A 27,992-nucleotide genomic window follows, 5' to 3' on the forward strand; every position below is an offset into this window, starting at 1 on the left:
TTCAGTTTTTGCAAAAAGAAGCGACTTTGTAAATAACTTAAAGCTAGAAGTAAGAGTGTTTGTTTGGCTGCTACTTAACGCCTAATGATTTACAAAAAATGAGAAAGTCACCTTTAAGTCAGGGGAAGAGACTTTGCACGGAGATCATTCACATTTACAGCTGTGGCTCAGTCCCTCCGACCAAAGAGCTGCTTACAACTGAACGCTAAAAGGATGAGCCCCGTTCATCTCTCTTTAATGGCAGATTGCAAAGCGTAAGCAGCGGCAGAGCAGCAGTTGCTCCAAGCTACAACTTTGCCAGGCAGGTTAAGGTCACGTGATTGAGCATTTGTTTCCCCCAGACCGCGGGTACCACGGGGACGTGCCTTTCACCGTCAAAGCCGGGGTCTGTAAGAAGTCGGGAAGGGACGTCTGCCGTGAACAGACCAGAAGCTTTGTGCGGCTCCTTTCTCCCTGAGGTGTGTGGCCTGGAGAACTTCACAGTCCGTTCTGTCAATAGCGAGAGTTCCGAGTCCTCAGGATGCACGCTGGGCCTGGGGGAATGGGGATCACCTGGGCCTCTAGCGCTTTCAGCTGACACCAAGGCCTTGTCTGGAAGTGTCTGCCAGCTGGTCCCCACCAGGGCAAGCACAGTCCTCAGCCTGACCTCAGGTGACCTTTTGGACACGTCTGATTCCAAATCTTACCTCTGAAGAGTCAGTCTGCATTTGTTTTTTGTTTTAAATAAAAGAGCCTAGCTAAAACATAGATACCCCTGTGTCATCAAAATTCCTTCGGCCCTGGGCTGCCTTCATTAGACTTACCTGAAGAGAGGGGAGGATGCCCAAGAGAGGCCTTTTGTATGAGGCTACTGGAAACGAATACATTTAGAATATGGACCTAGAACAGAATGACAGTACTAGATATCAGCCATAATTTTATGTTCAAAAAGTTTTTTTAAACTTCTTTTTTGTGGGAAGGGCTGGACTTGGATGGTCATGGAATCTAACTCATCACTTTACAGATGAGGAAACTGAGGTCCAGAGAGGCAGCAGCCCCAAGGTCAGTGCCCTTCTTTCAGAATCCAGCTCTCAAATGGAGGCCAGGATTGTCTTTCTGACACAGCCCCCGGCTCCACCTGTAAACCTCAGGAGCTCTTCATGGGCAATAAATAAATAGATGAGAATAGCTGTCCACCGTGGGGTCCTCGTGTGAGAAAGGGTTTTCTACAGAGCGGAGGAGTCCTAGGTGTGGCACACAGGCCACCGAGTTCTGGCTGTTCACACAGTTATATAATATGCGATAATCACACTTGGGAGTCCAGGATACAAAAGATAACAGCAAAGAGAAAGCTGGTCACTGGTAACTGACAAAGTAGAGAAAGAATTTCCCCGAGGGGCGGATTTGGCACATGAGCTTTTACTACATATAAAGAATCGAAAGGTTAGAAAAAGACATATAAAAAGGGAAGGCGGGTGCGCATCAGGCGTCTTTTAACTGTTCTGTTGCTCTCTATTCGGTAACTTCGGAAGGTACGGAGCTTTTCAAAAATTGTTGATATGATTCCCAGATGAGGTGTGTTTTCCAGAAGGGACGCGCTACGAAAGCAATTGAGAGTGAAAGGCACTTTTTCTTCGAAGTTGTTGCCTTTAGTAACTTCACTAATTCAACCATTTTTATGGGACTGCTTATTAAAAATAAAAGATCTATGCTGAAACGCTGGAGGATCAGACAAAATTAACTCCCCTCTGAGAACACCTAATGTATCAATCTAAAAAAGGTGGCTTCTGGAGTCTGGTTTCTTTTCATTACCTGGATCAGGTGAGTGACAAGACACGCTCTAGACGCAATGACTGTTATCCTAGCCCGGCACCGCTGCCCTGGTACGCACGGGCAGAGCTGTGCGGGGAGCCTGACCTCGTTTGAATCGGGGCCACCAGCTCCTGTGTGGAGCCTGCTCCTAGAACACACCAGAAGGCTGCAGGACTCTAGTGGGGCTGCTTGCACGTACACACCACAGCACACACGCACACGCACACGCACACAGCTTGGACGGAGCCATCAGCTCTAGCTTTGGGGCCAGGGCAGAGTCATTCTTCAGACTTGCACTCCTGACTCTGGTGCTGCATCTTGGAAAGAACACGCTCGTAAAACAGCAGGTAGGCGCTGGAGGACAGCACCTCCTGCAGGCTGGCCTTGCGGACGGTGTCGTCAGAAATCCACAGCCACTGGTTGCTGGTGGAGAGAGGGTTCTTGGCCGAAGGCGGGGACCGTCGGTAGGTCACGAAGTGTCCCGAGTGCATGTCTCCGTGGTGGACAACAACTGCCACCAGCTGGAAGAGGTACGTGGAGGAGCTGAACGGTAGGAACAAATGCCAGTGGTTTACAAATACAACAAGGAAGGTTTAGAGGCAAAGCAAAGAGGAGGGCTTCCCTGGTGGCGCAGTGGATGAGCGTCCGCCTGCCAATGCAGGGGACACGGGTTCGTGCCCCGGTCCGGGAAGATCCCACATGCCGCGGAGCGGCTGGGCCCGTGAGCCATGGCCGCTGAGCCTGTGCTCCGCAACGGGAGAGGCCACAACAGTGAGAGGCCCGCGTACCGCAAAAAAAAAAAAAAAGCAAAGAGTAAAAAATACTAGATGTTCAACAATAGGGGACTGACACAATGGTACAGCTATACAACTGAATACTATGCAAGCACTGAAATAGAGCCCTGTATTTACCGGCCTGGCAACTGTCCATTCTGTGAGTGTATGTATGTTGTGTAGTATATGCGTGCACACACACACACACACACACACACACACAGTTTTACAGAGTCGAAGACAAAGATTTAATTGGTGATCTATCTTCAGGTGGTGTCCCCAAAATGTTTTAAATTTCTTTCTTTATATTCTATGTACATACTTTCATACATATGTACATGTATACACACATAACATTTACATTTTATGGACTTTATAATTCTTATTTTTAAAGCCATCAGTGAATGAGGCATATGCGTCTAAAAAGTGGCTCACCTGTAGTCAGGAACAGCTGGGAGGGGGAAGGGCATCGGGGTTGGCAGCGTGGGCAAGAAAGATGGGGAGCAGGCGCCGTTCATGAAAATCTGTGTTTTGGGGCCCCCCGGGTGACTCCGAACTGCAAGAGAAAAAGGCCGAAGGCAATGGAAGTGAGCAGCAGCTTTGGGTAAACAAGACATGGTTTGGATTAGCTTGAAATTTAACTCCCCAGTAAGGCTACAGAGGAAAAACAGATATGTGATTTTGTCCTATGCTGATTCATAAAACTTCCTTTTTGTCTCTGCCTGTTTTAATCCCCAAATAGGAAAAATGTACCCAGCTCCTAGCCTCCTGCTCACTTTGACAACTCTGTGAGTCTTTGAGATTCCCAGCCCTGTTTGCTAAAGACCTGCACCCCTGCCAGGGAGAAGAGGAAGCCAGGGCAAGGAGGTCCTGGATGTAAAACTGGGCCCTCTTCCCACCCCAGCTGCTCCCAATGTTAAACTATTGACCTTCTGAGAAAGGACAAAGCTCGGTCTCCCTGTGAATGATGTCCTGTCAGGCCACACAAATGGATGTAGGAAAGAATAATGGTAGTAAGGGGTGTTAGGTGGGGAAAGTCTGGGGTGCAGGGAAGACAGTCCTGGCACACGGGTGGCGAGTTCAGGCTTGGAGCCTTGAAAGTCGGTGAGTTTTCCTCATTTACAAAGAACTGAACAAATTACATACAACACCTTTACAAAACTGTCCCAACGGGGCTTCCCTGGCGGCGCAGTGGTTGAGAATCTGCCTGCCAATGCAGCGGACACGGGTTCGAGCCCTGGTCTGGGAAGATCCCACATGCCGCAGAGCAACTAGGCCCATGAGCCACAACTACCGAGCCTGCGCGTCTGGAGCCTGTGCTCCACAACAACAGAGGCCGCAACAGTGAGAGGCCCGCGCACCGCAATGAAGAGTGGCCCCCGCTCGCCACAACTAGAGAAAGCCCTCGCACAGAAACGAAGACCCAACACAGCCAAGAACAAATAAATTTAAAAAAAAAACAAAAAAAAACTGTCCCGACACTTCATTCCAGTACCAGATCCCCCATCTGCTGTTTGCCCCTGGACCAATCAGCCTCTGGGAGCCTTGGTTTTCTCTTCAGTGAGACAGAGTGATAATAGCTACCTGGCTTCACTGGGACCCGATCAATAATTAGCTTCAAGGGAGGATGGTAATGGGATCAGACAAAAAGCAATTCAGCAAAGAAGTATCAACCCAAATAAGATGTTCAGGGATCTTCAGCCAGGACATTCCTCCCCACAGTTCCTGTCTAAACGAGGTGACTGTACTGGGGAGAAGAAAAGAGAAGAAATTCACTGGAATGAGTTGAGCCAATTATTGTTTAGTCAGAAGACCAGAAAGCAACATTTTGCTTTCCTGCCTACAGTTTTTCATTTGTCAGAGAGTTTTTAAAAACTAGACATCTCGTGACTGTGCCAGTTAAACCTCTTTTACAAAACCTTTCCTCTCCCACCCCCAATCCTGCTGTTCTCAAGAATTTAAGCAGCCGTCGGGTGAGCCTGGCCCTTGTGGCACAAGGAACCCGCCAATTCCAGCTGCGTTGGCCCCTCGGGCAGGCACCTGGCTTGGGGGCTGCCGGCCCGTCCTGCAGCTCCAGTGCAGGTCCTGCCTTCTCATGCAGCTCGGGGCTGCGGTGAACGGGTTTGTGTCCGAGGAGGTGATACTTGTAGATGTCCATCATCAGGAACTCGTTGAACTGCACGTGCTCGTGCCGCTTCAGGGGTGTGCCGTGGCTGGACCAGCTCAGCCGCTGGAGGTGGATGCACAGACACTGGGGGAGCTGCGGGTGGGAGAGACGGAAAGAGCTGCGGGTCGGGAGCGGGACCCGGGGGGCCCTCGGGAGCAGAGCCGGCCAAGCATGCGGCATGGGCTCACCTTCCCTAGTTTTAACTGTTTGACAAACGTGGTCCTCTGGTGTTCCACCTTCTCCCCATTCAGCGTCCCTTTCGCTTCAATCTGAAATAAAGGAAACATCTCTCTGCAGCAATTCTTTTTTTGGCAGCGTTGCGCAGCTTGCAGGATCTTAGTTCCCCGACCAGGGATCGAACCCACGCCCTCGGCAATGAAAGCACGGAGTCCTAACCACTGGACCGCTAGGGAAGTCCCCCTGCAGAAATCCTTGAAACAGGACCCCTAGGGAGAGCTGCGGGTCAGGCTGGCGTTACAAGTGCATTCACTGGGCACTTGACGTCCACCTGCTGAAGGAACTCAGCTGCCCAGTTATCTGTGCGTTGTCTTCACTCTTTTAGTCATTAACTAATGGTGACCGTGGAGGCAAAAGAAGTAAAGAGGCCGCACTGAAACTGACACTAGCATGTCATCTGTTTTGTTCTGTGTCTTCAAAATTTCTGGCCCCCACAGTTCCTCTTAATTCAGAGGGTGATGTTTAATTGCTCGGGGGAGTCGGGCAGGTCGCTCAGCTGAGGCAGATGTGAAACAGGTGGGTGCGGAGGGAACTGCAGTGAATTGGAGCGGGCCTGTCCCACCTCAAAGCATGGCATTCAAATTTTTTTCTTTAAACATTTTGTGGATGAAACCAAACTCATCTGGGAAAAAGATTTGGTCCGTGGGCTGCCAATTTCCTCAGCAACTTAGATGGACGTGGCTGTGGCTGCAGAGAGCCTCTGGGGGTAGTCGGCAGAGCTCAGGGCCGACGGTGTGGGAAGCGCTGTATCAGGACACGTGGGCCGGCTCAGGAAATGGCACTTGGGGTTAAAGCCATACCTTCGTACAGTTGTCACATACGACATCCCGCACGGATTCCGACGAGATGAAGTGGTGAAGGCAGTGGTCCAGGGTCAGTGGATGACCCTACAGCACAAGAAGGACATTCATGATTACAATTCAAGGAGAGCTAGACTGAAACTGTTAACAGTGTGAAGCCCAGAGCTTTATTCTGCTTAGGCAGGCAGTGAGGCTTCACAGACACAACTGGGTGTTTCCTGAACAGATGGGGAGCCCAGAGCATCTTGGATTTGCTCTTATGGATGGATTCAAGGGTATGAGGACATAACACTGCAGAAAATTATGGGCTTCCATGTTCTTGTAGATAGCTTTGAAATTGAGATTAATGTGTGTGTGTGTGTGTGTTCAAAAAAGCCAAAATTTCTGCAGCAAGAGAGAAAATGCCCACCTTCTCCCCCCAAGACAGGCCATGGTACCACAGATTAAAACTAAGATGGGTTCAACCAACCATGTGTCTGAGTCATGTGTAGTAGCTGAGCTACACGAAATGTCTCAAAGCCCTTTCAGATTCAAATGTCTCCAAAACAGACCCCAAGTAAACCACAGATCAGTACATACCCATGTGGCAGCTGGAATACTTAGTGAAAGGCTATCGAAGGTATCAAATCGAACGGGACTCTGAAACACATATTGCAGCAAAAACCAGAAAGGACTTAGGTTCAATTCAAAGCTTTATAGATGGGAAGATATATGCCTATAAAACAGTTTAATATTTACATGCCCAACAGTAACACAGTCAAACATAATGTACTTACCTAGAAGCAAATTCTATTAAGAACAACCTTGTAAACATAAGAACTACAATAATACTAAAGGATATCTTGGAAAAACTATACGATAGCATACCTGTCCCAGCAATTTTGGGATTTTTATCCTAAGGAAATAACCATGGATAATATAACTACAAGGATGTGGTTATCACAGCATCATTTATGACAGCAAAATGTGAATGGGTGAAAATTCCAGGGGGTGATTAAATAAATTATATCATATCCATATATTATAGAATGGAATACTATATTAAAAATAGTGCATTAGAGGGGCTTCCCGGGGGCGCAGTGGTTGAGAGTCCACCTGCCGATGCAGGGGACACGGGTTCATGCCCCGGTCCGGGAGGATCCCACATGCCGCGGAGCGGCTGGGCCCGTGAGCCATGGCCGCTGAGCCTGCGCGTCCGGAGCCTGTGCTCTGCAACGGGAGAGGCCACAGCAGTGAGAGGCACGTGTACCGCAAAAAAAAAAAAAAAAAAATAGTGTAGTAGAACTACACATGATTATATGGAAAGATGTGCATGTTATATTATTAACTGCAAAAAAAGCCCCAAAACAACAAATGATAAAACAGGGTTAAGAGGTCCTGCTTTCGGACTTCCCAGGTGGTGCAGTGGTTAAGAATCTGCCTGCCAATGCAGGGGACACAGGTTTGAGCCCTGGTCCGGGAAGATCACACAGGCCGTGGAGTAACTAAGCCCATGTGCCACATCTACTAAGCCTGCGCTCTACAGCCCGTGCTCCACAACAAGAGAAGCCACCGCAATGAGAAGCGCGCGCACCGCAACGAAGAGTAGCCCCCGCTCACCACAACTAGAGGAAGCCCACGCGCAGCAACGAAGACCCAACACAGCCAAAAATAAATACATAAATAAATAAATTTATTTTAAAAAAAAGAGTTCCTGCTTTCAATTATGGCACAGTAGTTTGGCTAGACTAACTCTCCTTGACATAACAATTGTAAAATCTGGACCAAAACAAAACAAATTGAACAACTGGAGGGCTACCAAAAGCAGGCGGAAATGGAGAAGTCAATTCGTGGAGAAACGGGACCTCGGTGGGTGAGATTTGCTATGTGTGGCTTCTTTGCCTGAGGGTCCCCCCTAATCCATGCAGTTCAGTGTTGGGTGGGAAAAAGCAGCAGTCTTACAGAATTAAGGTATCAGGAGACAGAGTTCAGGGCTGGTACAGAGGCTGGAGGAAATCCCAGAAAGAGAGGGGCCAGGAGAGGATAGGCCCTACAATCTGTGTATAAGCCCTGCCTGATTCCATGGCTGATCCCTAAAGCGCACAGACACGGAAGAGACTCCAGGGACTCAGCAAGAAGCTGCGGCTGGAGGCTGAGAAAACTGAGCGGAGAGTCTGCCGCCCAGTGTTGGAGAGGGGGGTTGGAGTTTAAGCTCAGCCAAGGCAACTGCCTGCTAGGACAGAGTTCATTATTTCTCAGAGAGACATACCAGAATCCAGAGTCTCTACTACAGTGTCAATATTAAAAAAGTACTAGACATACAGTACAAAGAAAGAAGAAAGTGTGACCCGTGGTGTGTAGGGAAGAGGAGGTGAGGACCTGGATGGTGCAATTGGCACAAGGACCCTAAAGGAGTATATTATAAATATGCCCAAGGACATATAGGAAGAGAGAGTTATTCAGATCTAGCGGAGGACAAAGAGAGGATCTCAGCAGAGAAATGGAAATTATAGAGAACCGAAAGAGATAGATAATTAAAAGGAACAATAACTAAAATGAAAAATTCACTGGGCAAGCAAACAGAGATTGAAGATGGGAAAGACAGTCAGGAAATTTGAAGATAGGTCAATAGAAATTATCTAAATTGAAGGACACGGAGGAGAAAGACTGAAGAAAAAAGAACCATCCAGGCCTCAGTGACCTGTGGGACAATATGAAATGGACTAACAAGTCAAGAGTGGGGCATAGATTTTTTTGAAAAAAACAGTGGCCAAAAAAATGTTCAAAGTTGGTGAAAATAGTGTACATAAATGTAACCAAACCAAAACAACAGCAACACTGTCAACCCAAAATTCTATACACAGCCGAACCAGTCTTCCAAAAGAAGAAGGGCAAAACAAAACCATTTTTATGTAAATGAAATCTACGTGAATTTGTCAACAGACCTGCAAGAAATGTTAAAGGAATATTTTTAGACTGAAGGGAAAAAAACATCAAATGGACCTGGATCTACAGAAGGCACTGAGGAATACTGCAAATGGTAAACGTGAAATTTTTTTCTTTTAATTTCTTTTAAACACATATAACTGTTTAGAGTAAAAATTTTTATGACAGTGTTGTGGGGTTTATAATGTATGTACATGTAAATAATATATACGACAAAGCACAAAAGATGGGGTAACAGAACCATACTTTCATAATGTTCCTACATGTTACACAAAGGAATATGATATTAACTCTAAACAAACTGTGATAAGTTAACACTGCAGGATGTAATCACACACACACAGATGTAAAAAAAATGTAGCTAAAAAGCTAACAGAGGAATTACAATGGAATACTAAAAAGTATTCAATTAACCCCAAAGAAGGGAGGAATGGAGGAACAGAGAAACAAAAACTATATGAGACAAGTAGAAAACCAACGGTGAAACAGCAGACCTAAATCCACCCTATAAATACCTACGTTAAATGTAAATGGACTAAACACACCGAATAAAAGGCAGATAGGAAGCTGGATAAAAAGGCGAGACCCGATTATATGCTCTCTACAAAAGCCACACTTTAAATACAAAGACAAAAGATAGGTCAAAAATAAGAGCACAGAAAGAGACATACCATAGAAACACTAGTTAGATGGAAACTAAACAGACAAAATAGACTTCCAGACAAGGAGTCTTACTAGAGATAAGGAGGGACATTTTATCACGACAGTAAGAGTCAACTCATCATAATTAATTCATGTGTATGTGCCTAACAGCAAAGTCTCAAAAGAAATTCAGCAAAAATAGAACTAAAGAAATAAAAAGAAACAAATTCTAGCAAACACTTAAGGAAAAAGCAATACCAATATTACCCAAAGACCTTGAGGAAATAGAGGCAGGAATACTTCCCAGCTTATTTTCTGAGGCTAGCATAACCCTTATAATAAAACCCGAGAAAGACATTACAAGAAAATCATAAACATAAAACACGAATAGCCTTCAGAAAATGTTAGCAAACCAAATCTAGTAATATATAAAAAGAATGACATCACAATAAAATGAAATTTATCCCAGCAACACAAAGGTAGTTTAACATTAGAAAAATCAATCACTGTAATTCACCATATTAACAGAATAAAAGAAAAAAAAAAGATCATCTCAATATATGTAGAAAAAGCAAGACAAAATCCAATTATTAGTCATGATAAAAACTCTCAGCAAACTAGGAATAGAAAAGAACTTTCTCAGTGTGATAAAAGGAGAATACAAAAACTCAAAGATAACATCATACTTAATTACGAAACACCAAATATTTGTTTCTTAAGATTTGAAACAAGGCAAAAGTGGAAACAACCCAATGTCCATCCGCTGATGAATGGATAGACAAAATGTGATCTATCCATACAATGGAATATTATTTGGTAATAAACAGGAATGAAGTACTGATACATGATACAACATGTGGAAGAACCCTGAAAACATTATGCTGAGTGAAAGAAGCTAGTCTCAAAGCACCATATGATTCCATTTATATGAAACGTCCAGAATAGACAAACTATATAGAGACAGAAAGTAGATTAGTGGTTTCCTAGGGCTGACAGAGTGTGGGGAGAAATGAGAAATGACTGCTAACGGGTACAGGGGTGGTTTTTTTGTGTGTGCGGGAGCAAGGGGTGGGTGATGAAAAATATTCTAAAACTGACTGAGGTGACAGTTGTACAATTCTCTATTTTTGCATCATGCTCAAAATTCTGCATAATAAAAATTTAAAATCTCAAAAGCAAAACACACACACACACACACACACACACACACACACACCCCCAAAAAACAGCCCTAGAATCTGTTGTGTTCACCATGGGTATAGACCCAACCTTAGGACTCAAAACGCTGCCAATCACAATGGGTCTGCTGCTCTTGGTACAGAAGATGCCATCTGAGAATCAACTGATATGTCAGCACTGACCAAGGTGGGGCAGTGGGTCCACCAAGCCTACAGACCCCAGAAAAATCACAGAAGCCAGACACCAATGTCAGTCCTCATGCTCTGGACCCTTCATGAATCTTTTTTTTTTTTGCGGTACGCGGGCCTCTCACTGTTGTGGCCTCTCCCTTGCAGAGCACAGGCTCCGGACGCGCGGGCTCAGCGGCCATGGCTCATGGGCCCAGCCGCTCCACAGCATGTGGGATCTTCCCGGACCGGGGCATGAACCCGTGTCCCCTGCATCGGCAGGCGGACTCTCAACCACTGCGCCACCAGGGAAGCCCCATGAATCTTAACTTAAATAAAACCTTGCCAGAAAATATCAAGTATTGGTATAGTATTTACCTGGTGCTCACAGTGTTTGCAGACCATGTTACTAGTAAGTCTTCCATGAAAAGGATGCTGGGACTTCCAGTGGCTGGATGTGGGATGAGGTGACCCTGGAATACAGAACACCTTTGGATAGGCCACCTCTAGCCCTCTGGCACCAACCTCAAAATTCACCCCCCTTCTTAGTATGTGGTAGACACACCTTCTTTAGAAAAAAAAAAAAAGTTCCTGAAAAGGACACTGAAAGAGCTTCCCTTATTGAAATCCATCAAAAACACAACCAGTTCCCTTCACAGGAGAATTTACACAGGTCCTTAAATGTGGTTTCTATATAATAGGCACAGCCACATTTAAAAAAGAAATTTGTGTTTGATAATGTCTTTTTACAAACATTTGCTTCAAATGTTTGAGATGTCACAAGAATGATACCACTGGTGAACATTCCATAAAGTGAGATAAACCTCTGAAATCATCAGAATAAGCAAGTTCTGAAAAACACGAGCTTTGGGGGGGATAGGATGGGGGCTAGCAGAATAAACACAGCAGCGTGGTGTGCTAGTTGGAACCACGGGCGCCATGTCAGGCCGGCCTGGGCTGGGTCCTGGCTTTGCTTATTAGCCACGTGGCCAGAGCCAGAGACTTCATCCCTGTAAGCCTCAGTTTGCCGGAAATGGGGATAATTATGACCCCACTATCCTCCATACCACCAACTTCATAGAGCTGTTGGGAGGCTTAAGTGAGATATTACGGTGCCTGGCACACGGTATGGACCCAAAAGAGAATTGTTCTCATTACTACCAGTGTGCAAAGGAATGGATACGTCATTTTTTTTAAGTGTTAAGAAAACAATAATTTCCTTCCAAGGAGGAAGGGATCATTTGCAGGAATAGTTGGCCAAAGTGTAGATGCTGAGGACACGGCGGTTTCAGCTTATTAAGTTCACCAGAGGACCAATTCAAGAAGGTCAAGAAAAACGCTAGTCTGAGGGAGAAGTAAGTCCGTTCAGAGGAAACTGAGCAGGGCTCGGGTGGGATGGAACAATTCAAAATGTTCACCGGGGGACAGTTTATAACTGTTCCCAAAACACAGGTTCCTTTCAAGTACACACACTCCAAGTCAGAATGGGTGTCACCAGAAAAAACATTATTTTTAGAAAACATAAAGCAAATTATTGTCATTTCTAAAAAGTACATATCTCACGTGTTACAGTTCAATGGAAAATGACTACCTCTGGTGTGGCAGGTGATCTGTCTGGGAGTCATTTCTGACTGCTGCTGTAGGGGACGAAAAAGAGAGAGGCTGAAAACCCTACTGCAATCTCTCTGATCACCCACCCTCACCCCACACCTAAATCTCACAAGTTTCTGTGCTGACTGCACAGTTCAAAATCAACTTTATTTATTTATATATTTCTTTACTTTTAGGCCATGCCGCTCGGCACGTGGGATCTTAGCTCCCCGACCAGGGATCAAACCCGAGCCCTCTGCCTTAGGAGCATGGAGGCTTAACCACTGGACCACCAGGGAAGTCCCTCAAAGTCAACTTTAAACCAAGCTTCCTAAAAGGGGCCTTAATTATGCTCTCTGGTTGGTTACTGTACCTGTTCCTTCACCAAATGCAATTGAACATACTGCCTCTCCGGAATACTCCCCCCCTTTTACTAATTAACTTTTATCGACTCCCTAAAATTTATAATGTGCCAGAGAAATAAGATTCATTTAGCATTCCTGTGGCTCCTTGTTCTCCTGTATTAAATAGGGGGGGAAATACATTCTTTCGTCTCAAGCCCAACACAGACTGAAGCAGGGAATCGTTTTTAAGAGCTCGACATCTCTAACCAAAGTCACCGGCTGCCAAGCGTGACGTTTAAGACCCTCCCCCAGCCTCACTCCCACTACTGGGTTTTTATCGAATCGTACTTTTGAGTTTAAAGTTACACGAAAATTACATTTGTATTCCCTGTACCTGTTCGATATGCACAGACCGCATTCATTGTATCGAGAGTGTTAATGGTTTACCTCTAGGGAATGCACGTCAAACAGATGTGTGACCCGGGGCTGGTGGTCCCGCTCATCCTCCAAAGACGAGGTAATGACATGGAATAACTCATGAGCGTCCTGTCAAAGGGCAAAGCATTCTTCAGAGTGGCCCGAAGAGGCCGCGGCAACGTCAGAACCACCCCTGTGTGGACCACCAGGGAGACCCCCTATGGCTAAGGTGGGCAGAATTTGCTTTCCACCTTCTCAAGGCCCAGTGCGTTACATGGAAATGGTTACATCCTAGACATCTTCACGAGTAAAGGCCCTCAAGGGAGAGGCCCAAGGAGAGAGAGAAGGAACGAATGCTGGGTGGGCAGGCTTCTCGCTGATCTGAGCCATCTCTGAGCCTGGTTTAGCTTTACTGAGACGGCTCTGACCTCTGCGCTACCTGACTGCTGTTTTGTTTTCCTTGTGGTAAAACGCTCATCCGGTTTAAGCTTGTTAAGTGTACAGCTCAGTGGCATTAAGCACATTCACGCTGTTGTGCTACCATCACCCCCGTCCATCTTCAGAACTTTTTTCATCTTCCCAAATGGAAACTCCACGCCCACTAAACACTAACTCCCCAATCCCCCGCACCCCTGGGCACCCACTGTTCTCCTCTGTTGTCTATGAATTCCGCTTATCCTCAGAGAAGTGGAATCATACAGTATCTGTCCTTTTGTGACTGACTTGTTTCACTTAGCACAATATGCCGATTCATCTATGACGTGGCACAGAATTTCCTTCCTTTTAAAGGCTGAGTAATACTCCACTATGCACACCCATCACATCTTGTTTATCCATCAGCCATCGATGGGCAGGTGAGCTGCTTCCGCCTTTCAGCTGTCGTGAATGATGCTGCTGTGAACCGGGCTACACAAAATATCTGAGTCCCTGCTTTCAACTCTTTCGGGCGTACACTCAGAGCAGAATTGCTGCCTCATGTGGCAGGGGACTATTTTTTAAGGATCAACTCAAACGCCCCTCTCCCCAAAAGCCAAAGCCACCCAGACTCTCCTGGGATGGGCAGCCTGTCCCCCCTGAACTCTGATGCGGCTGATACTCATTGGGCTGCCACTCTTGGCTCCGTCCACAGTCACCAGAGCGATCTGTTTCTAAAGGGAAATGACTTTTCTCTTCTGCTTTCAACCTCCCGATGGCCTCACTGCTGCAGTGAACGGCTCCCTTCTTAGCTGGCTGGCCAGCCCTGACACACCCCGGCCCTAGAACCTTCTCCCCGCCCCGCCGCGCCCCAGCCCCTGGCCTTCTCTTGCTCCCTGAATGTGCCAAGCCGGCTCCCACCTCATAGACCTGGGTCTTTCACGCGCCTGGGTCTTTCCCGCGCCCGGGTCTTCATGCCTTCACGCGGCCGCCTCTCTCATCCTTCAGGGCTCCTCAGGGAACCCTCCGTCACCAGCCCTCCCTGACCTAACCTCACCCCCGGCCATTCAGCAGCGGCCCCGCAGGCTCTCCCTCCAAACCACCCGCTGAATCTCTGAGGTCTCTCCACTGCCCTGCCTCAGCCCCGGCCTGAGCTGGACCCTCCCCGGCCTGGGTGTCTGCACACCGCCAGCTTTCCTCTCTGCTCCCATCCTGCCCCCCTGCACCCCTCCTGTACACAGAGGCCGGCATGGTCCTGTTCACGTTAGGTCGGGCCAAAGCGGTCCCCTGCCAAAGCTCCGAGCGGCTGCCCCTGCACGCAGAGCAGAAGCCCAGCTCCAGCCCTTGGCCTCCCAGGCCCTGCAGTCCCCACAGCCCCCTTCCTCCACTGCTTGCCCTGCCCTTCCCGCCCTTCTCAACTCTGTGTCCTTGCAGCTGCTCGAGGCTTTTGCCCCGGCTCTGCTCCTCCGGCTGGCACGCTGCGCCCACAGCACCCCGGGCCTCGCTCCTCGTTAGACTCCAGGTCTCAGCTGAAACCTCAGGCCTCTAGAGAAGCCGCCCCCTCTAAGGAGTCCCCCTGCCACTTTCCTCTCACCACCCGTCCTCCCCACGCTTTCTCACGTCACCTTCTTAGCACATGTTAAAGTTACCTGTGGACGGTCTGCAGCCCCACCCTCACTACACCGCGAGCTCCTTGAGCACAGGGTCCCTGCAAGTCACGCTTGATACCACCACCCAGCGCCCTCAGCAGGCCCTTCCCGAGGCCGGCATTCAGTAAGCATTTGTTGCACATATAAATGAATCTCCTCTGAGGCTGTGACCAGCAGTTGGCGAGAGAGTGATGGAGAGTCCAAGGTAAGTAAGGCAAGGCTCTTGCCCTCAGGGACTCACAACCCAGGGGCAGACATGGCAGCCTTGCTACTATCTAGCAGTGCAATGCTATGGCCCTGTTATGACCAGTGAGCCCTGGACATGGAGCTGAGGGAGGATCATCTCTTCCTGCAAGGCTCGGGGAGCCTTGACAGACCAGGCATCTGGGCCAGCCCATGAAGCATGAGCAACGGTTCACCACAGAGAAAAATCCCAAGACAGGATGGAGTCGGATCCAAAACCTATTCTGTCACCATCAGCCATGTGATTACTTGGCCTTGAGAAAAGGAACAGTATCGCAGAAGAGCTGAAGAGCAGCCACTTTAGCGCCAGACTGGCTTGAATCCTGGCTCTGTCACTCAAATAGCTGTGTGACTTTGGGCAAGTCACTTGACTGCTCTGAACCTCAGTGTTCTCATCTGTAAAATGGGGATAGTAACAGTAACTCCTTACGGGGCTGTGGTGAGGATTCAATCAGATAATTCACATACCTGGCCCAAAGCACCCCACAGCTCTAGCTTTAGACACTGAAAAGTGGTTGGATGACCAGATCATTAATAGTGAAGGTGTGGACAAGGCCCCATGCTAGATGCTCTGGGTACCTTCAAAGAGGAACAGAACCAGAGACAGACATGCTTTCTCCTTCCCACACATACTACGGCACTCTGTGGCTCAGTGTCAGACACTGGAAATACTCCCCAGGAGCAACTGGGACTTAAGTGGGTCCTTGACAGAAGAGCAGGACTTAGAAAAGGAATGTGGGCAAAGAATGTCGCCTGTCATATCAGTAAACAAAGGACGTTGCTGGCCACCAAGCCATCAGCTCTTGCAGCCGCCCCCTACTGTGTCCTCTGAGAGGATTCAAGATGGAGAAAAGCAGGATACCGGCCCTAGACAGCTAAGGGGCATCTCCAAGGAATGATTTCAATGAACTCAGACACTTGCATCTTCCCTTACACAGAAAAATGCTAAATTCATTAACTTGACATGTCTGTTTTTTCTTTAATTGACAGTAATCTTCTGATGCTCTACCTGTTTTTGTTTTTGTTGATTTTGCAAACACTTGATATATCCTGCTCCTCCCTTACCTCTTGGGAGCAGTCCCTCAGAGCTATCTGAGAGGCTGCCTCCCGGGCTTAAGTCCTCAGGACGTCTGTCAAATAAAACCTAATTCTCAACTTTGAGGTTGTGCATTTTTTTTCAGCCGACAGGTATCTGATGTTAAGGACTAAATCTCAGTCACTGTCTCAGTTTAGAGAAATGTAAAATGTAGCTAAATAATTCCAGTTACCAGAGGAGGATTTAAAAAGTATTCTCTAAATGGAAAAATATTTCAACATATAATGGATCAATCGAGAAGCACTGTTAAGAAAGTATAGGATACTCTCAACGTCGTGTTTAAGAAGTAACACATACATGGCTTCAGATGAAAGTGGAAACAGAGATCATCTCTAAAGAAGAGGGGAGAGAGGAAGCCTTCCCGCCTCACTTCTCCGTTTTTACATGCCTCCTGCTTCAGCCCCACAGTTTTGGGAGCCCAGGGGCTCTGGTCCAGGGGCTCCCTGGGGGAGGCAGAAGCAGCCAACCCAACGCTGGCCAGGGCCAGCCTGGAAATGTGGCGGCGGGGATGGACCGCCGAAGTGTACAGAAACAGAAGCGAAAGTTTTGGTCCCTAGAGCTTCACTCTCTCAGCCTCAGCCTCGTCCTCTGGGGAAGAGGAGGAGGGTGGCCAGTACCAAAGAAGACAAGGAAGCTGTAGTCGTGGAAAAGGGGGGTGGGAGTGGCTGGAGGAAGGCCCTGGGACTGCATATGACAGCTGCTCAAGGTTTGCGGCCACTTTAACCCAGCCTCCGAAGACTGATTTTTTTTTTAATGAAGGTATAGTCTAAAAAAGGGTCTCACCCAAACCTCTGAGCCTCTAAGGTAAAGCCACCTGCTTCTCTCTAATAGGCCCCAGATGTCCCCACCATCCACTGAAATGCAAAGTCACTCAGGAACTAAAAAGATTTGCCCTCTTTGGCAGCTGTGTGCTCACGCCCTATCCTGTGAACCTTCCCTCTCCCCTGATTGCGAGAGCAGGAATAAAGTTCACAATCTGGTCTCGGGACACTAAGGCTGTCTAAAATGTCACAGAAATGTCCACGCAGGTCAGACAACTGCAAGGTCAATGCTGGCGTTTATTTTTCCCCCTGCAGCAATGCAGCTGTTTCTGGAGCTCAGGCCCCACCTCATTAGTGGGAAACGTTCTCCAAGGAAACCTGCTTTGAATGTTGTGTTCACCTGCTCTTCAAACGAAGAGATCTGCCATCTGTACATTCTTAAGACGTCCAACAAGCAGCTTGCATCCAAGACCTCTTCATCAGTGACTTCTTGGCAGGACAAAGCTGGGAACAAAAAAGGAGCACAGTTATTAAGTGAACCAGCATGACAACCAACCAGAAAAGCTGCACAGCACACGTGTCAAAGCTAATTAATAATGTAAGGACTGTAAAATTCACCTTGGAATTATATCTCTTTCATTATTCTTCCTTGTAGCCTTACCCAATGCTTAGTACACTAGTAGACACTTCGTGTTTGTTGAATGAATGTAATTTTTCATGAGGCTGCACCATTTAAATGAAGTAATTGACTTTCAGATATCTGAATTACTATCATCAATATAAATTTACTGTTGCAAGATTTGTAGTGAATAAAATGATTTTAACTCACAACTCTGAGGGACAGGAGGGCCTTTAAACAACCAGCCTTTAAACAACCATCTGGTCCAACCCTACACTCACTGCCCTAACCCCTCTCTACAGGACTCCCTCCTGTGGCCATAAGGCCTTCTCTGGGACTTGTTTGCATTTGAGTTTCTGATTATCACCGCAAAGCATCAAGCTCTGTGAGGCAGCCTGAAACGGTCTTCTGAGTTGTTTACTTTTCAATCAAGGTAGAATCAAGCCTAACAGACAAAAATAAAAGTCTGATGGGCTTATGAATTTATATTACAATTACATCTAGATGGGGGTTGGCAAACTTTTCCTGTAAGGGGTCAGCTAGTAAACATTTTAGGCTTTGCAGGTGTCTGTAGCAACTACTCATCTCTGCCCATGTAGCACAAAAAGCAGCCATAGACGACAGATAAGTAATATTACATATTACATAAATAAAATGTCATATTACATATTACATAGATAATATGTAAACAAATGACCATGGCTGTTTCAATAAAACTTTATTCACAAAAACAGGCGGTGGGACTTCCCTGGTGGTGCAGTGGTTAAGAATCTGCCTGCCAATGCAGGGGACATGGGTTCGAGCCCTGGTCCGGGAAGATCGCACATGCCACGGAACAACTAAGCCCGTGAGCCACAACTACTGAAGTCCGCACACCTAGAGCCTGCGCTCCACAACAAGAGAAGCCACTGCAATGAGAAGCCCGCGCACCGCAACTAAGAGTAGCCCCCGCTCGCCGCAACTATAGAAAGCCCATGCGCAGCAACAAAGACCCAATGCAGCCAAAAATAAATAAATAAAGTTATTTAAAAAAAACAGGCGGTAGGCCAAATTTGGCCCAAGGGCCATAGTTTGTTAATTCCTGATCTTGACCCCCCCCCCCCCCCCGTCCCACAGCATATTATTATGGACCAGTATATCACACTGGGCCAGTACTGCTAGTGCAGAGGAGATAAAAATACAGGAGCCTGCCCTCTCAATGCAGTTTCTGGGAGCTCAGTGATTCTCCAGATAAACTAAGCCAGCCTGTTTCTCCTCCTTGATTTGCAGTCAGTGAACTTGAGAGATAGCTCTGAATACTTCAGACTCTGACTCTGGAGGGTCTGAACATTGCCAACGCCACCCCTCTCAGAACATGGCTGGTGCCGTGGGTGGTGACCTGCGGTGGAGAAGCAGCAGCGTTGGCAGCCAGTAGCCAGTTATCAGTGCAAATAAACCCTGAGGTCAGACCTTTACCCTCCAGTATGAAGGAGACCCGTCAGGAGAGGTCTTGTTCCTTCCTTCTTCCTCCTGCATTCCGAGGCAGCCCTTCTGTTAGCTTTTACCCTCCCAAGGAAAATCTGAATGTCCCCTTCAGCCCAATTTTGCCGAAAATGCTGTGTGGCAATGTGGCAATGTCTACTAATTTTCATATCCTACAATCCAGCAGTATGACTTTCTCAGGATCTGCCTCAGGGAAAGAGGTGCCTATGTGCACGATGGGCATGTACAAGGATGCTCACTGCAGCCTGTTCATGTAGACGAGGCACCGGGAGCAAATGGCTAATTAAACCGGGATGTCTTGCGATTATGGATGCTCTGCAGCTGTAAAGGTGTGTGACGTCTGTAAATCACATGTTTGATAAGGGCTTGAGTCCCAAAATATATAAGGAACTCCTAAAACTCAACAACAACAAAAATACAGAAAACCAAATTAAAAAATGGACAAAAGATCTGAATAGACGTTTCATAAAAAAAACACAAAAACCCCTAGAAATGTCCAATAAACACATGAAAAGATGCTCAACATAACCTATGATTAGGGAAATGCAAATCAAGACCACAATGAGATATCACTTTCACACTCATCAAAAAGACAAGGGGCTTCCCTGGTGGCGCAGTGGTTCAGAGTCCGCCTGCCGATGCAGGGGACATGGGTTCATGCCCCGGTCCGGGAAGATCCCACATGCCGTGGAGCGGCTGGGCCCGTGAGCCATGGCCGCTGAGCCTGCACGTTCGGAGCCTGTGCTCCACAACGGGAGAGGCCACAACAGTGAGAGGCCCGCGTACCGCAAAAAAAAAAAAAAAAAAAAAGACAATAACAAGTGCTGGTGAGGATGTGGAGAGCTGGAACATCTGTGCACTGCTGGTGGGAATGTAACATGCCAAGGCTGCTGTGGAATGCAGTATGGTGATTCCTCAAAATAGTAAACAGAATTACCATTTGATCCAGCAATTCCACTTCTGGGTCTATACCCCCCAAAGTTAAAAGCACGGGCTTGAACAGATATCTGTACACCAGTCTCCACAGCAGCATTATTCACAATGGCCAAAAGGTGGAAACAACCCAAGCATCCACTGACCTATAAATGGATAAACAAAATGTAGTGTGTATATACATACATATACACACACAGCGGAATATGACTCATATCCAGCCTTAAAAAGGAGTGAAATTCTGACACATGCTACAATGTGGTTGAACCTCAAGGACATTATGCTAAGTGAAACAAACCAGACGTAAAAGGACAAATACTGGGCTTCCCTAGTGGCGCAGTGGTTGAGAGTCTGCCTGCCGATGCAGGGGACACGGGTTCATGCCCTGGTCTGGGAAGATCCCACATGCCGTGGAGCGGCTGGGCCCGTGAGCCATGGCCGCTGGGCCTGCGCGTCTGGAGCCTGTGCTCCGCAACGGGAGAGGCCACAACAGTGAGAGGCCCGCGTACCGCAAAAAAAAAAAATATTGAAAAAAAAAAAAAGGACAAATACTGTATGATTCCACTTAAATATGGTACATAGTCAAACTCATAGAGACAGAAAATAGAATAGTAGTTACCAGGGTCTGGGGGTAGTGGAAAATGGAAAGTTATTGTTTAATGGATACAGAGTTGCAATATGGGAAGGTGCAAACTTTCTGGAGATGAATAGTGGTCATGGTTGCACAACAATGTGAATATACTTAATACTACAGAACTGTTTACTTGAAAATGGTTATGGTGGTAAATTTTACATTATGAATATTTTACCTCAAATATTTATTTATTATTTATTTATTTATGTATTTATTTTATTTTTGGCTGCATGTGGCCTTCGTTTCTGCACACGGGCTTTCTCTAGTTGTGGAGAGCGGGGGCTACTGTTCGTTGCGGTGCGCAGGTTTCTCATCGCAGTGGCTTCTCTTGTTGTGGAGCACGGGCTCTAGGCATGCAGGCTTCAGTAGTTGTGGTGCACAGGCTTAGTTGCTCTGTGGCATGTGGGATCTTCCCGGACCAGGGCTCAAACCCGTGTCCCCTGCATTGGCAGGCAGATTCTTAACCACTGCGCCACCAGGGAAGCCCCTTCACCTCAATTTTTAAAAATGGGCAAAGGATATGAGTTGGCAGTTCACAGAAGACAAAATACATGAGACCAGTAAACTCACAAAAAGAAAAAAAAAAACGGTGAATGAGGCAGAGCTACAAGTAATGAAATGGCCATTTTTCTAATACATATCATGTTATTTGGTCATGAAAAAACAAACAAAACAATATATCATTTCTATGGGTATTTAGAAACATAGTTAAATGCACAGAAAGCGGTTTGGAAGGTTACACTTATCTTTTACTTTTGGGAAGGAAGGAAAGGAGCGGGTAGTGATAAAGAGAATTTTAGCCTTATTTGTAATGCTTTAATTTTTCAACAAGAAGAATTTACTCATGAATTACTTATATAATGGAAAACTATTTCTAAAAACCAAAATAAAAGACACTGAGAAGCAGAAGCAGAGAAGGAAGGATATAATGGGAGGACAACACCTAACCCTACATCATGACACCTATGTGGACGTGTCAGTTCTTAACACAGTCTTTGGGATGGTATGTTTTTTTTTTAACAGGGCAGTAAAAGAAATTATTTTCAAGTTGCCTCTTTTTTTTTTCAAGTTGCCTCTTATACAGAAGAGCAGAACTTACTTTTCATACTGGTTTCTGTGTCAAGCTGAGATCATACCTCAGTGAAGCAATATTTAGCTGAGTGTTTTTAAAATCCAATTGTTTTTCTGACTATGTAATACACGCTTATTATTGAAAGGTTTTTTTTTTTTCATGTTTTTAAACTGTCACCTGCACCATGCCAAAAGAGCCATGGCTAACATTTTGGCTTTTTCTGTCCAGCCTTTATCTGTGGAAATTTTTGCTTTGGCTGAAGTAAAATTATACCATATTTCGTACCCCACTCTTTCAAACTTAATAGGATAGCCTATGCCCTCTCCCAAATTAAAAAGAAAACAGAAACATTTCATAAAGATGATGCTTAATGGCTATGCAACATTCCATTGATTGCTTAATCATTCTACTGCTGGATAACCATATTCTTTCCTTTCCCCCCATTACCACTAGGCGTTGGAGATCTTTGCACATATCGTCGGCCATCCATACCCACTGGTTCAGCATCCTCAGATTCAACCAAGGATTGAAAATACTAAGGAAGGGAATTCCCTGGTGGTCCAGTGGTTAAGACTCCGCGCTTCCACTGCCAGGGGCCCAGGTTCAATCCCTAGTCGGGGAACTAAGATCCCGCTGCACAGTGCAGCCCCCAAAAAAGAAAATACTCAGGAAAACAAATTCCAGAAAGTTCCCCAAAGCAAAATTTGAATTTGCCAGGCACTGGCAACTACTGACATAGCATTTACATTGGATCGGGTATTGTAAGTAGCATAGAGATGATTTAAAGCTTATGGGAGGATGTACATAGGTCATACACAAACACTACACCATTTCATATAAGGGACTTGAGCATCTGCAGATTTTGGTATCTGCGTGTGGGGTTGTCCAGATGCTACAGGAGGAAACCCAGCTCTACAGTCAAAAAAAGTGGTTTCAGAATGAAGTTAGATTGGTGGCTTCCTAAAACCTTTACCAAGCCCGTGTACACTGTGACTCTCCAAGCTCGGGACCAGTATCGGGCCAGTCCCACACCTGTTTGCCCTGAGAACTCCACTGCAGGCTAGTGTAAATCATAGTCTACCAATTACTTGGTCAAACGGTACTGAACATTTTGCAAGCTATTACTGTGTGGTTCCACTGTTTTCCAGAAAGGCTGCCCCAAGTTACACCACCACCAGCATTTATGAACGTGTCACCCAACAGCTAGCTGGTCAGGATTGTGGATTTTCCAATCTTTGCTGACAGGCCAAAAAAATGGTACCTCACTATTATGTTATTTATATTTCTTTGATGATGGCCAAATTGCTTATTTTGTTTGTAGATGCATTCTGTATCTATCTCAATACAATCTGTATTATTTCTTTTGTGAATTACCTTATTTCCTAGGCTAAGACACTTTTTGTTTTTAAACTTTGATGTTTGTGAAACCAGAGTACTTCTTACAGTCAAAATGCTTAAATGGAAGTGGAGTTTTCTCCTTCCCTAAAAAGCTGTTACTAAACTGGCAAGTTTTAAAATAAACGATTACAGCTTTGATTAAAAAAAAAAAACACCTGTCTCTACCTATTGGGCCCTTAGTGCTTTTATCATGATAGGTATGATCTTTTTCTACATAAAGGCTATTAACCTTTTGCCTGCCATCTGGGCTGCTGCTTTGGAAATGCACAGCACGCCCTTTACATTTCCAGGTAGGTACCTTTCAAGAGACGCAACAGTGTCAAGGACAAGCGCTGCTGTTGGGGGGGCTCCTCCTGACCCCTGGTGTACTGGGTGGTGAACTCTTCCAGCCACTTGATGAAGGTGGGGCAGGCAGACAGGCCTTGCAGCAGGGAGTTCATGAAGCAGGTGTTCCCCAGGTTGACAAGGCCAGGCACAAGCCCTAAAAAAGTGGGGGGAACAAGAGAACAGCGCATCGCATTGGACCATCTCCTTTATCTTCTCCCATTTGGGACCCAGAATTCCTGCACCGTGGCCGTGGATTGAAAACCCCTACCTCAGAAAGTCCTCATCCACAGAGAGCAGGGGGCCAGGCATCCTGTCCTAGCCGAGGCCCAGTCCTACCACTGCTCCTTCAGGGGACCGTAAGCCGCAGAAGGACAAGTCCGGGCCGCGTGTGACTACTGAAATGCACCAGAGTGTCTGGCACAGCCTGGCTTCCATTGAATGTTCAGAGACACTTAGTAACCTCTCTCTCTCTTTCTCTCCCTCACTCTCTCTCTTCTTTGTTAAGAAAGCAATGTTTCTCACAACAGAAGAAAACAATTGTTCTGTTCCTGTTCCCCAGGACAATGATTTTGTTCTTATAATCAGTGGGAAAGACACCACTACTGCCATTCTGATCAGTCCTTCTGCAAAGAGATCAACAAAATCTGACACACTTCCCTCTTCTGCTGAAATTAAAAAACAAAAACAAACAAAAACAACTTTTTATTATGAGAGTTCTCAAACATGCACAAAAGAAGAGTAGATATCTAATGAACCCCAGTTACAACCATCCCCAGAATTAACAGTGATCAACATTTTGCTACACCTGTCCCTTTTATATATTTATTTATTTTGGCTGAATTTTAATCAATATAAGTAGAGCAACATGGACAAAGGGGGGCATTTTTAAAAATAAGGAAATAGATTTTTGTGTTAGTGAAGAAACAAACTTGAAACATTTACTAGTGACTAGCAGCTATTCAGTGAAAGCACAAAGGCGTCACACAATTAGGCAACTGTACAACTGAAAAACACAATGGCCATAGCAATGAGAACACTTAGACAATTAAGCCACTTGAAATTTTTCATTACGAAGCATGTCTCAAACTCATGACCTTAGTGCGGGTGAAATATAAATCTTTTTACTGTGGAGTATAACATAATGAGTCATTAAAATTAACTTCTGTTTAAAAGAAAGTACTACTGACAAAATTGAAGATACAAGAGAACCAAAAATGTCTTCCCCTTTCTGTACTGTTTTTAAACAATAAGAGTTTGGGTCCAGTCTATAGACCATGATCCAAAGGCTTCATTCTTACCTTTTCTACGCTTCTTTCTTTCTGTAATGGGACCCCAAATAACATATATTCCTGCTGCTAGTGCAGCGGCAATTCCACCTATAACACCCCAGTTCTTCATGAGTTTATATCTAAAAAAGAAAATAAGTTTACTGTCTTTCCTCATCACAAATGCAATATGTGTATATACAGGTACAGGTACACAGAAGTAACATTTCATCAAAATAACCACTGGCCTGCCAAATACCTTGCTTTCAGATTAAAGTAATATACAGTATAGGATTATGTCTTGAAAATCAGCACATTTAGACATTAGGATTTGAAACCGAAGTCAGAGCACAACCTCCCCAGAGCCCCACCGGCCAGGGCTTTCCTCCTGCTCTGCCTCTCATTCTGCTGCCATACCGCCCCGCCACCCGGGCCACAGCCAAGCTCCCACCCCAGGGCCTCTGCACTGCGCTCCCTCTGCCTCAGATGCTGTTTCCCCAGGTCCCACTGCTTGGCTCACTCCCTCCCCATCCCTTCACTTCTAACAAACTACTAGAACCTGCACTCGTGGCCCTTTTACCCAGTTCTACGTTTTCTTTTTACCACAGAGCTCACCACCTTCCAACCTAACTTTCACTTATTCACCACGTTTATTTTCGGTCTCCCGCAACTGAAATGCAAAGTCCCCACGGGCAGGGATCTTTGTTTTACACACTAACATATCCCAAGTGTTTCCAAGTATTTAGATCACATAGTAGGTTCTTGATAATACTTATTGAATGATTGGGACCTGGAGAAATACAGAAATGGATTTATCTTGTAGGTTATTAAACGGGGTAAGGGAGAGGCATACAATAGTATAAAAGATCTTCTAAATATTTATTATATTACAGTTTTCTTCATTTGAGGCTTGACTCGAATACTGAAGTTATTCTTTTACTACAAATAAAGAAATTTCACCAGTAACTTAAAACACTGTCTTCATACACAGTTATGTATTTCCACTAAATAAGGCAACCAATATATGTACCTACATATATCTGTGCAATATATACCTATATATATGTTAGCTACATATATGTGTGTGTGTGTGTTTAAAATATTCTTATCCCCATGTATGGATCATGTGAATATTGTTTTGACCTCAACTCAGTCAACGTTAACTCAGGGAAGAGCCACTGGTAATACTAGTAACTCTGTCTACAACAACCAACATTTTTCCAGTGTCATGGCTGATGTGATACACAACTGATGACTGAATTTCAAATAAATCTTTGTTCTCCCAAGACAGTGTCGGTAGAATGTGCACAGAACTTGGTTAAGAAAGTGGAATTCCATAATCTGGTTCAGTTCTGGTTCTGCTATTCCCTATGGTGTCACTGCACCTTCTAAGCCTCAGCTTCCTCATCTGTACAATGGGGACAATTGTGAGACCTACCTTACAGAATTATTGTAAAGACTGAATAAGTGCTAATGCATGGGGTGCATAGTAAGAGCCTAACAAATATTAGCTGCTGCAATTATCAAGTATTATAATCTCAGCTTCATTCATGAAAGTTATTCTTGAAGTTTCTTAATGCAACATTGTGCTGATTTTTACACAATAGGTATATTCACGTGAGGCCACGTGGATCTGAACTCATGTCTGTTGGGCTGCCAAGTCTGTGCTTCAAACCAGGAAGCTCATGGGGAAATTGAAGGACAGAATGTCAAAAGGATGGGAGAGAGGGCCTGCCTAGGTCCTATGTAGGGCATGGATAAAAAACCCAGGGCCAACTCTGGAAACTCCACAACACGAGGAGAGTAGTGGAGCCTGGGAGTGAAAAGATCTGGCTTCTCCCCGCAGCTCTGCTGTCAGCTCAGCTGTAGGACCACAGGCATGGTCACTTCAAGGCCCGTGTCCCAACTACAGAATGGGGGCACTGGACAGGATCGCCACTGAGGACTTCCAACCCTGGGATGATAAGCTCTTTAGACTGCCCCAGTTCCAGAGGGAGGAAGCTGACCTGAGCAATGGGTCTCAGTCATTTAGGGTCAGGAAGGGGGCTTGCGGGGAGGGACGGAGCCACACTGCTCAGCTCTGAAGCCTGGAGCCCGAGGGAGGGTGGATAAGAGAAGGGACATAGGGACACTGACAGGGTTGAGAACCCGTACTATTGGGGGTCCTAGCAGGAATGTGGGATCTTAACAGGACTGGGAGCCTTAACAGGTTAAGGGGTCCTGATTGGTTTAGGTGCCCTTGCAAGATAAGGAGTCACTAATTAGATTAGGGACCCATACAGACTAAGGGATCCCTGGCAAAAGTGTGTGGGGGGGGTGTGACAGGAAGACGGGTACTGACAAAGTGCGGGTGGGGGGCGCTAGCAAGCCCGGGGCACTTTACAGGGTTGTGAGAACCATGGCAGGACTGGGGAGCTTGACAGGTTGGGGAACCCTAGCAGGCCAGGTACTGACATGACTAGGGAGCCCAGAAGGATTGGGGGTGTCTTGAAAGGATGAAGGGGTCCGGTAAGGCCTGCGAGGCGCTGAGAGCTCCGAGGGGGCCACTGACAAGGCTGAGGATCCCTGCAAATTCTGGGGACAATGACAGGATTACAGGAGGCACTGGCAGGCGGAGGAGGGGGGTGGAGGGGGCACTGATAAAACTGGGAGCGCCAGCACAATTGGGGAGTGCCGACAGAATCACCGTTGCCTGGAGGCCCTGGAGGCCCGTCGCCCTTCCCGCCCCAAGGCCTGGGCCTCCAACACTTCGGAACGCAGAAACCTCTGGAATGCGCACTCCGGCCCCTGGGGACCCTTACTAGGGCGTGAAAGGGCCGCCACAGGCCAGCCTCGGTACCCTGGTCCCTCTGGTCCCGGACTCCCCGGCCGTCCCGCCCCTCAAAGCTCACCTGACGGCCGCCCCGGTCCGTAGGAAGCGCTGGATGGCCCTGTCGGCCGCGGTCATCGCCGCCTCAGCCCGGCAGCTCAGCATCGCGGCTGCGCGGGAGGCCTGCCGCCACCCCCGCCGCGATCTCCGCGGCCGGACCCAGGGCTCCGGGGGCTCCCGAGACGGCGGAACCCGCGG

The 27,992-nt window shown here is 46.5% G+C and overlaps 1 protein-coding gene across 4 annotated transcripts; it reads right to left on the reverse strand.

Annotated features, from left to right (window-relative positions):
* Positions 1–40: 40 nt before the first annotated feature.
* USP30 (ubiquitin specific peptidase 30) lies at positions 41–27,992 on the reverse strand. 4 transcript variants are annotated; one of them, XM_060028239.1, is made up of 14 exons: positions 27,817–27,992; positions 24,959–25,068; positions 23,632–23,814; positions 17,596–17,699; positions 13,063–13,161; positions 12,273–12,318; positions 11,060–11,154; positions 6,348–6,407; positions 5,769–5,855; positions 4,920–5,000; positions 4,605–4,824; positions 3,000–3,120; positions 2,160–2,334; positions 41–879 (listed from the first exon to the last, which is right to left on the reverse strand). In XM_060028239.1, the coding sequence occupies exons 1-14, from the start codon at positions 27,897–27,899 to the stop codon at positions 763–765; spliced, it is 1,581 nt and encodes a 526-aa protein (XP_059884222.1). In that variant the 5' UTR covers positions 27,900–27,992; the 3' UTR covers positions 41–762. The 4 variants fall into 4 exon arrangements, with proteins under 4 accessions (XP_059884222.1, XP_059884223.1, XP_059884224.1 ...); XM_060028240.1 differs by having other exon boundaries at positions 41–2,334; XM_060028241.1 differs by lacking the exon at positions 24,959–25,068 and having other exon boundaries at positions 27,817–27,936.

Source organism: Delphinus delphis, chromosome 13, assembly GCF_949987515.2.
Source record: "Delphinus delphis chromosome 13, mDelDel1.2, whole genome shotgun sequence".
Classification (NCBI taxonomy): domain Eukaryota; kingdom Metazoa; phylum Chordata; class Mammalia; order Artiodactyla; family Delphinidae; genus Delphinus; species Delphinus delphis.

Bases quoted from the DNA above. Each gene is read 5' to 3' on its own strand.
- USP30 (XM_060028239.1), bottom strand. From the start codon at position 27,899: ATGCTGAGCTGCCGGGCTGAGGCGGCGATGACCGCGGCCGACAGGGCC. The intron at 25,069-27,816 runs GTGAGCTTTGAG...TTTCTTTTTTAG, and splicing joins CGGACCGGGGCGGCCGTCAG to ATATAAACTCATGAAGAACT. The intron at 3,121-4,604 runs GTGCCTGCCCGA...TTTCTCTTGCAG, and splicing joins GCCGGCAGCCCCCAAGCCAG to TTCGGAGTCACCCGGGGGGC.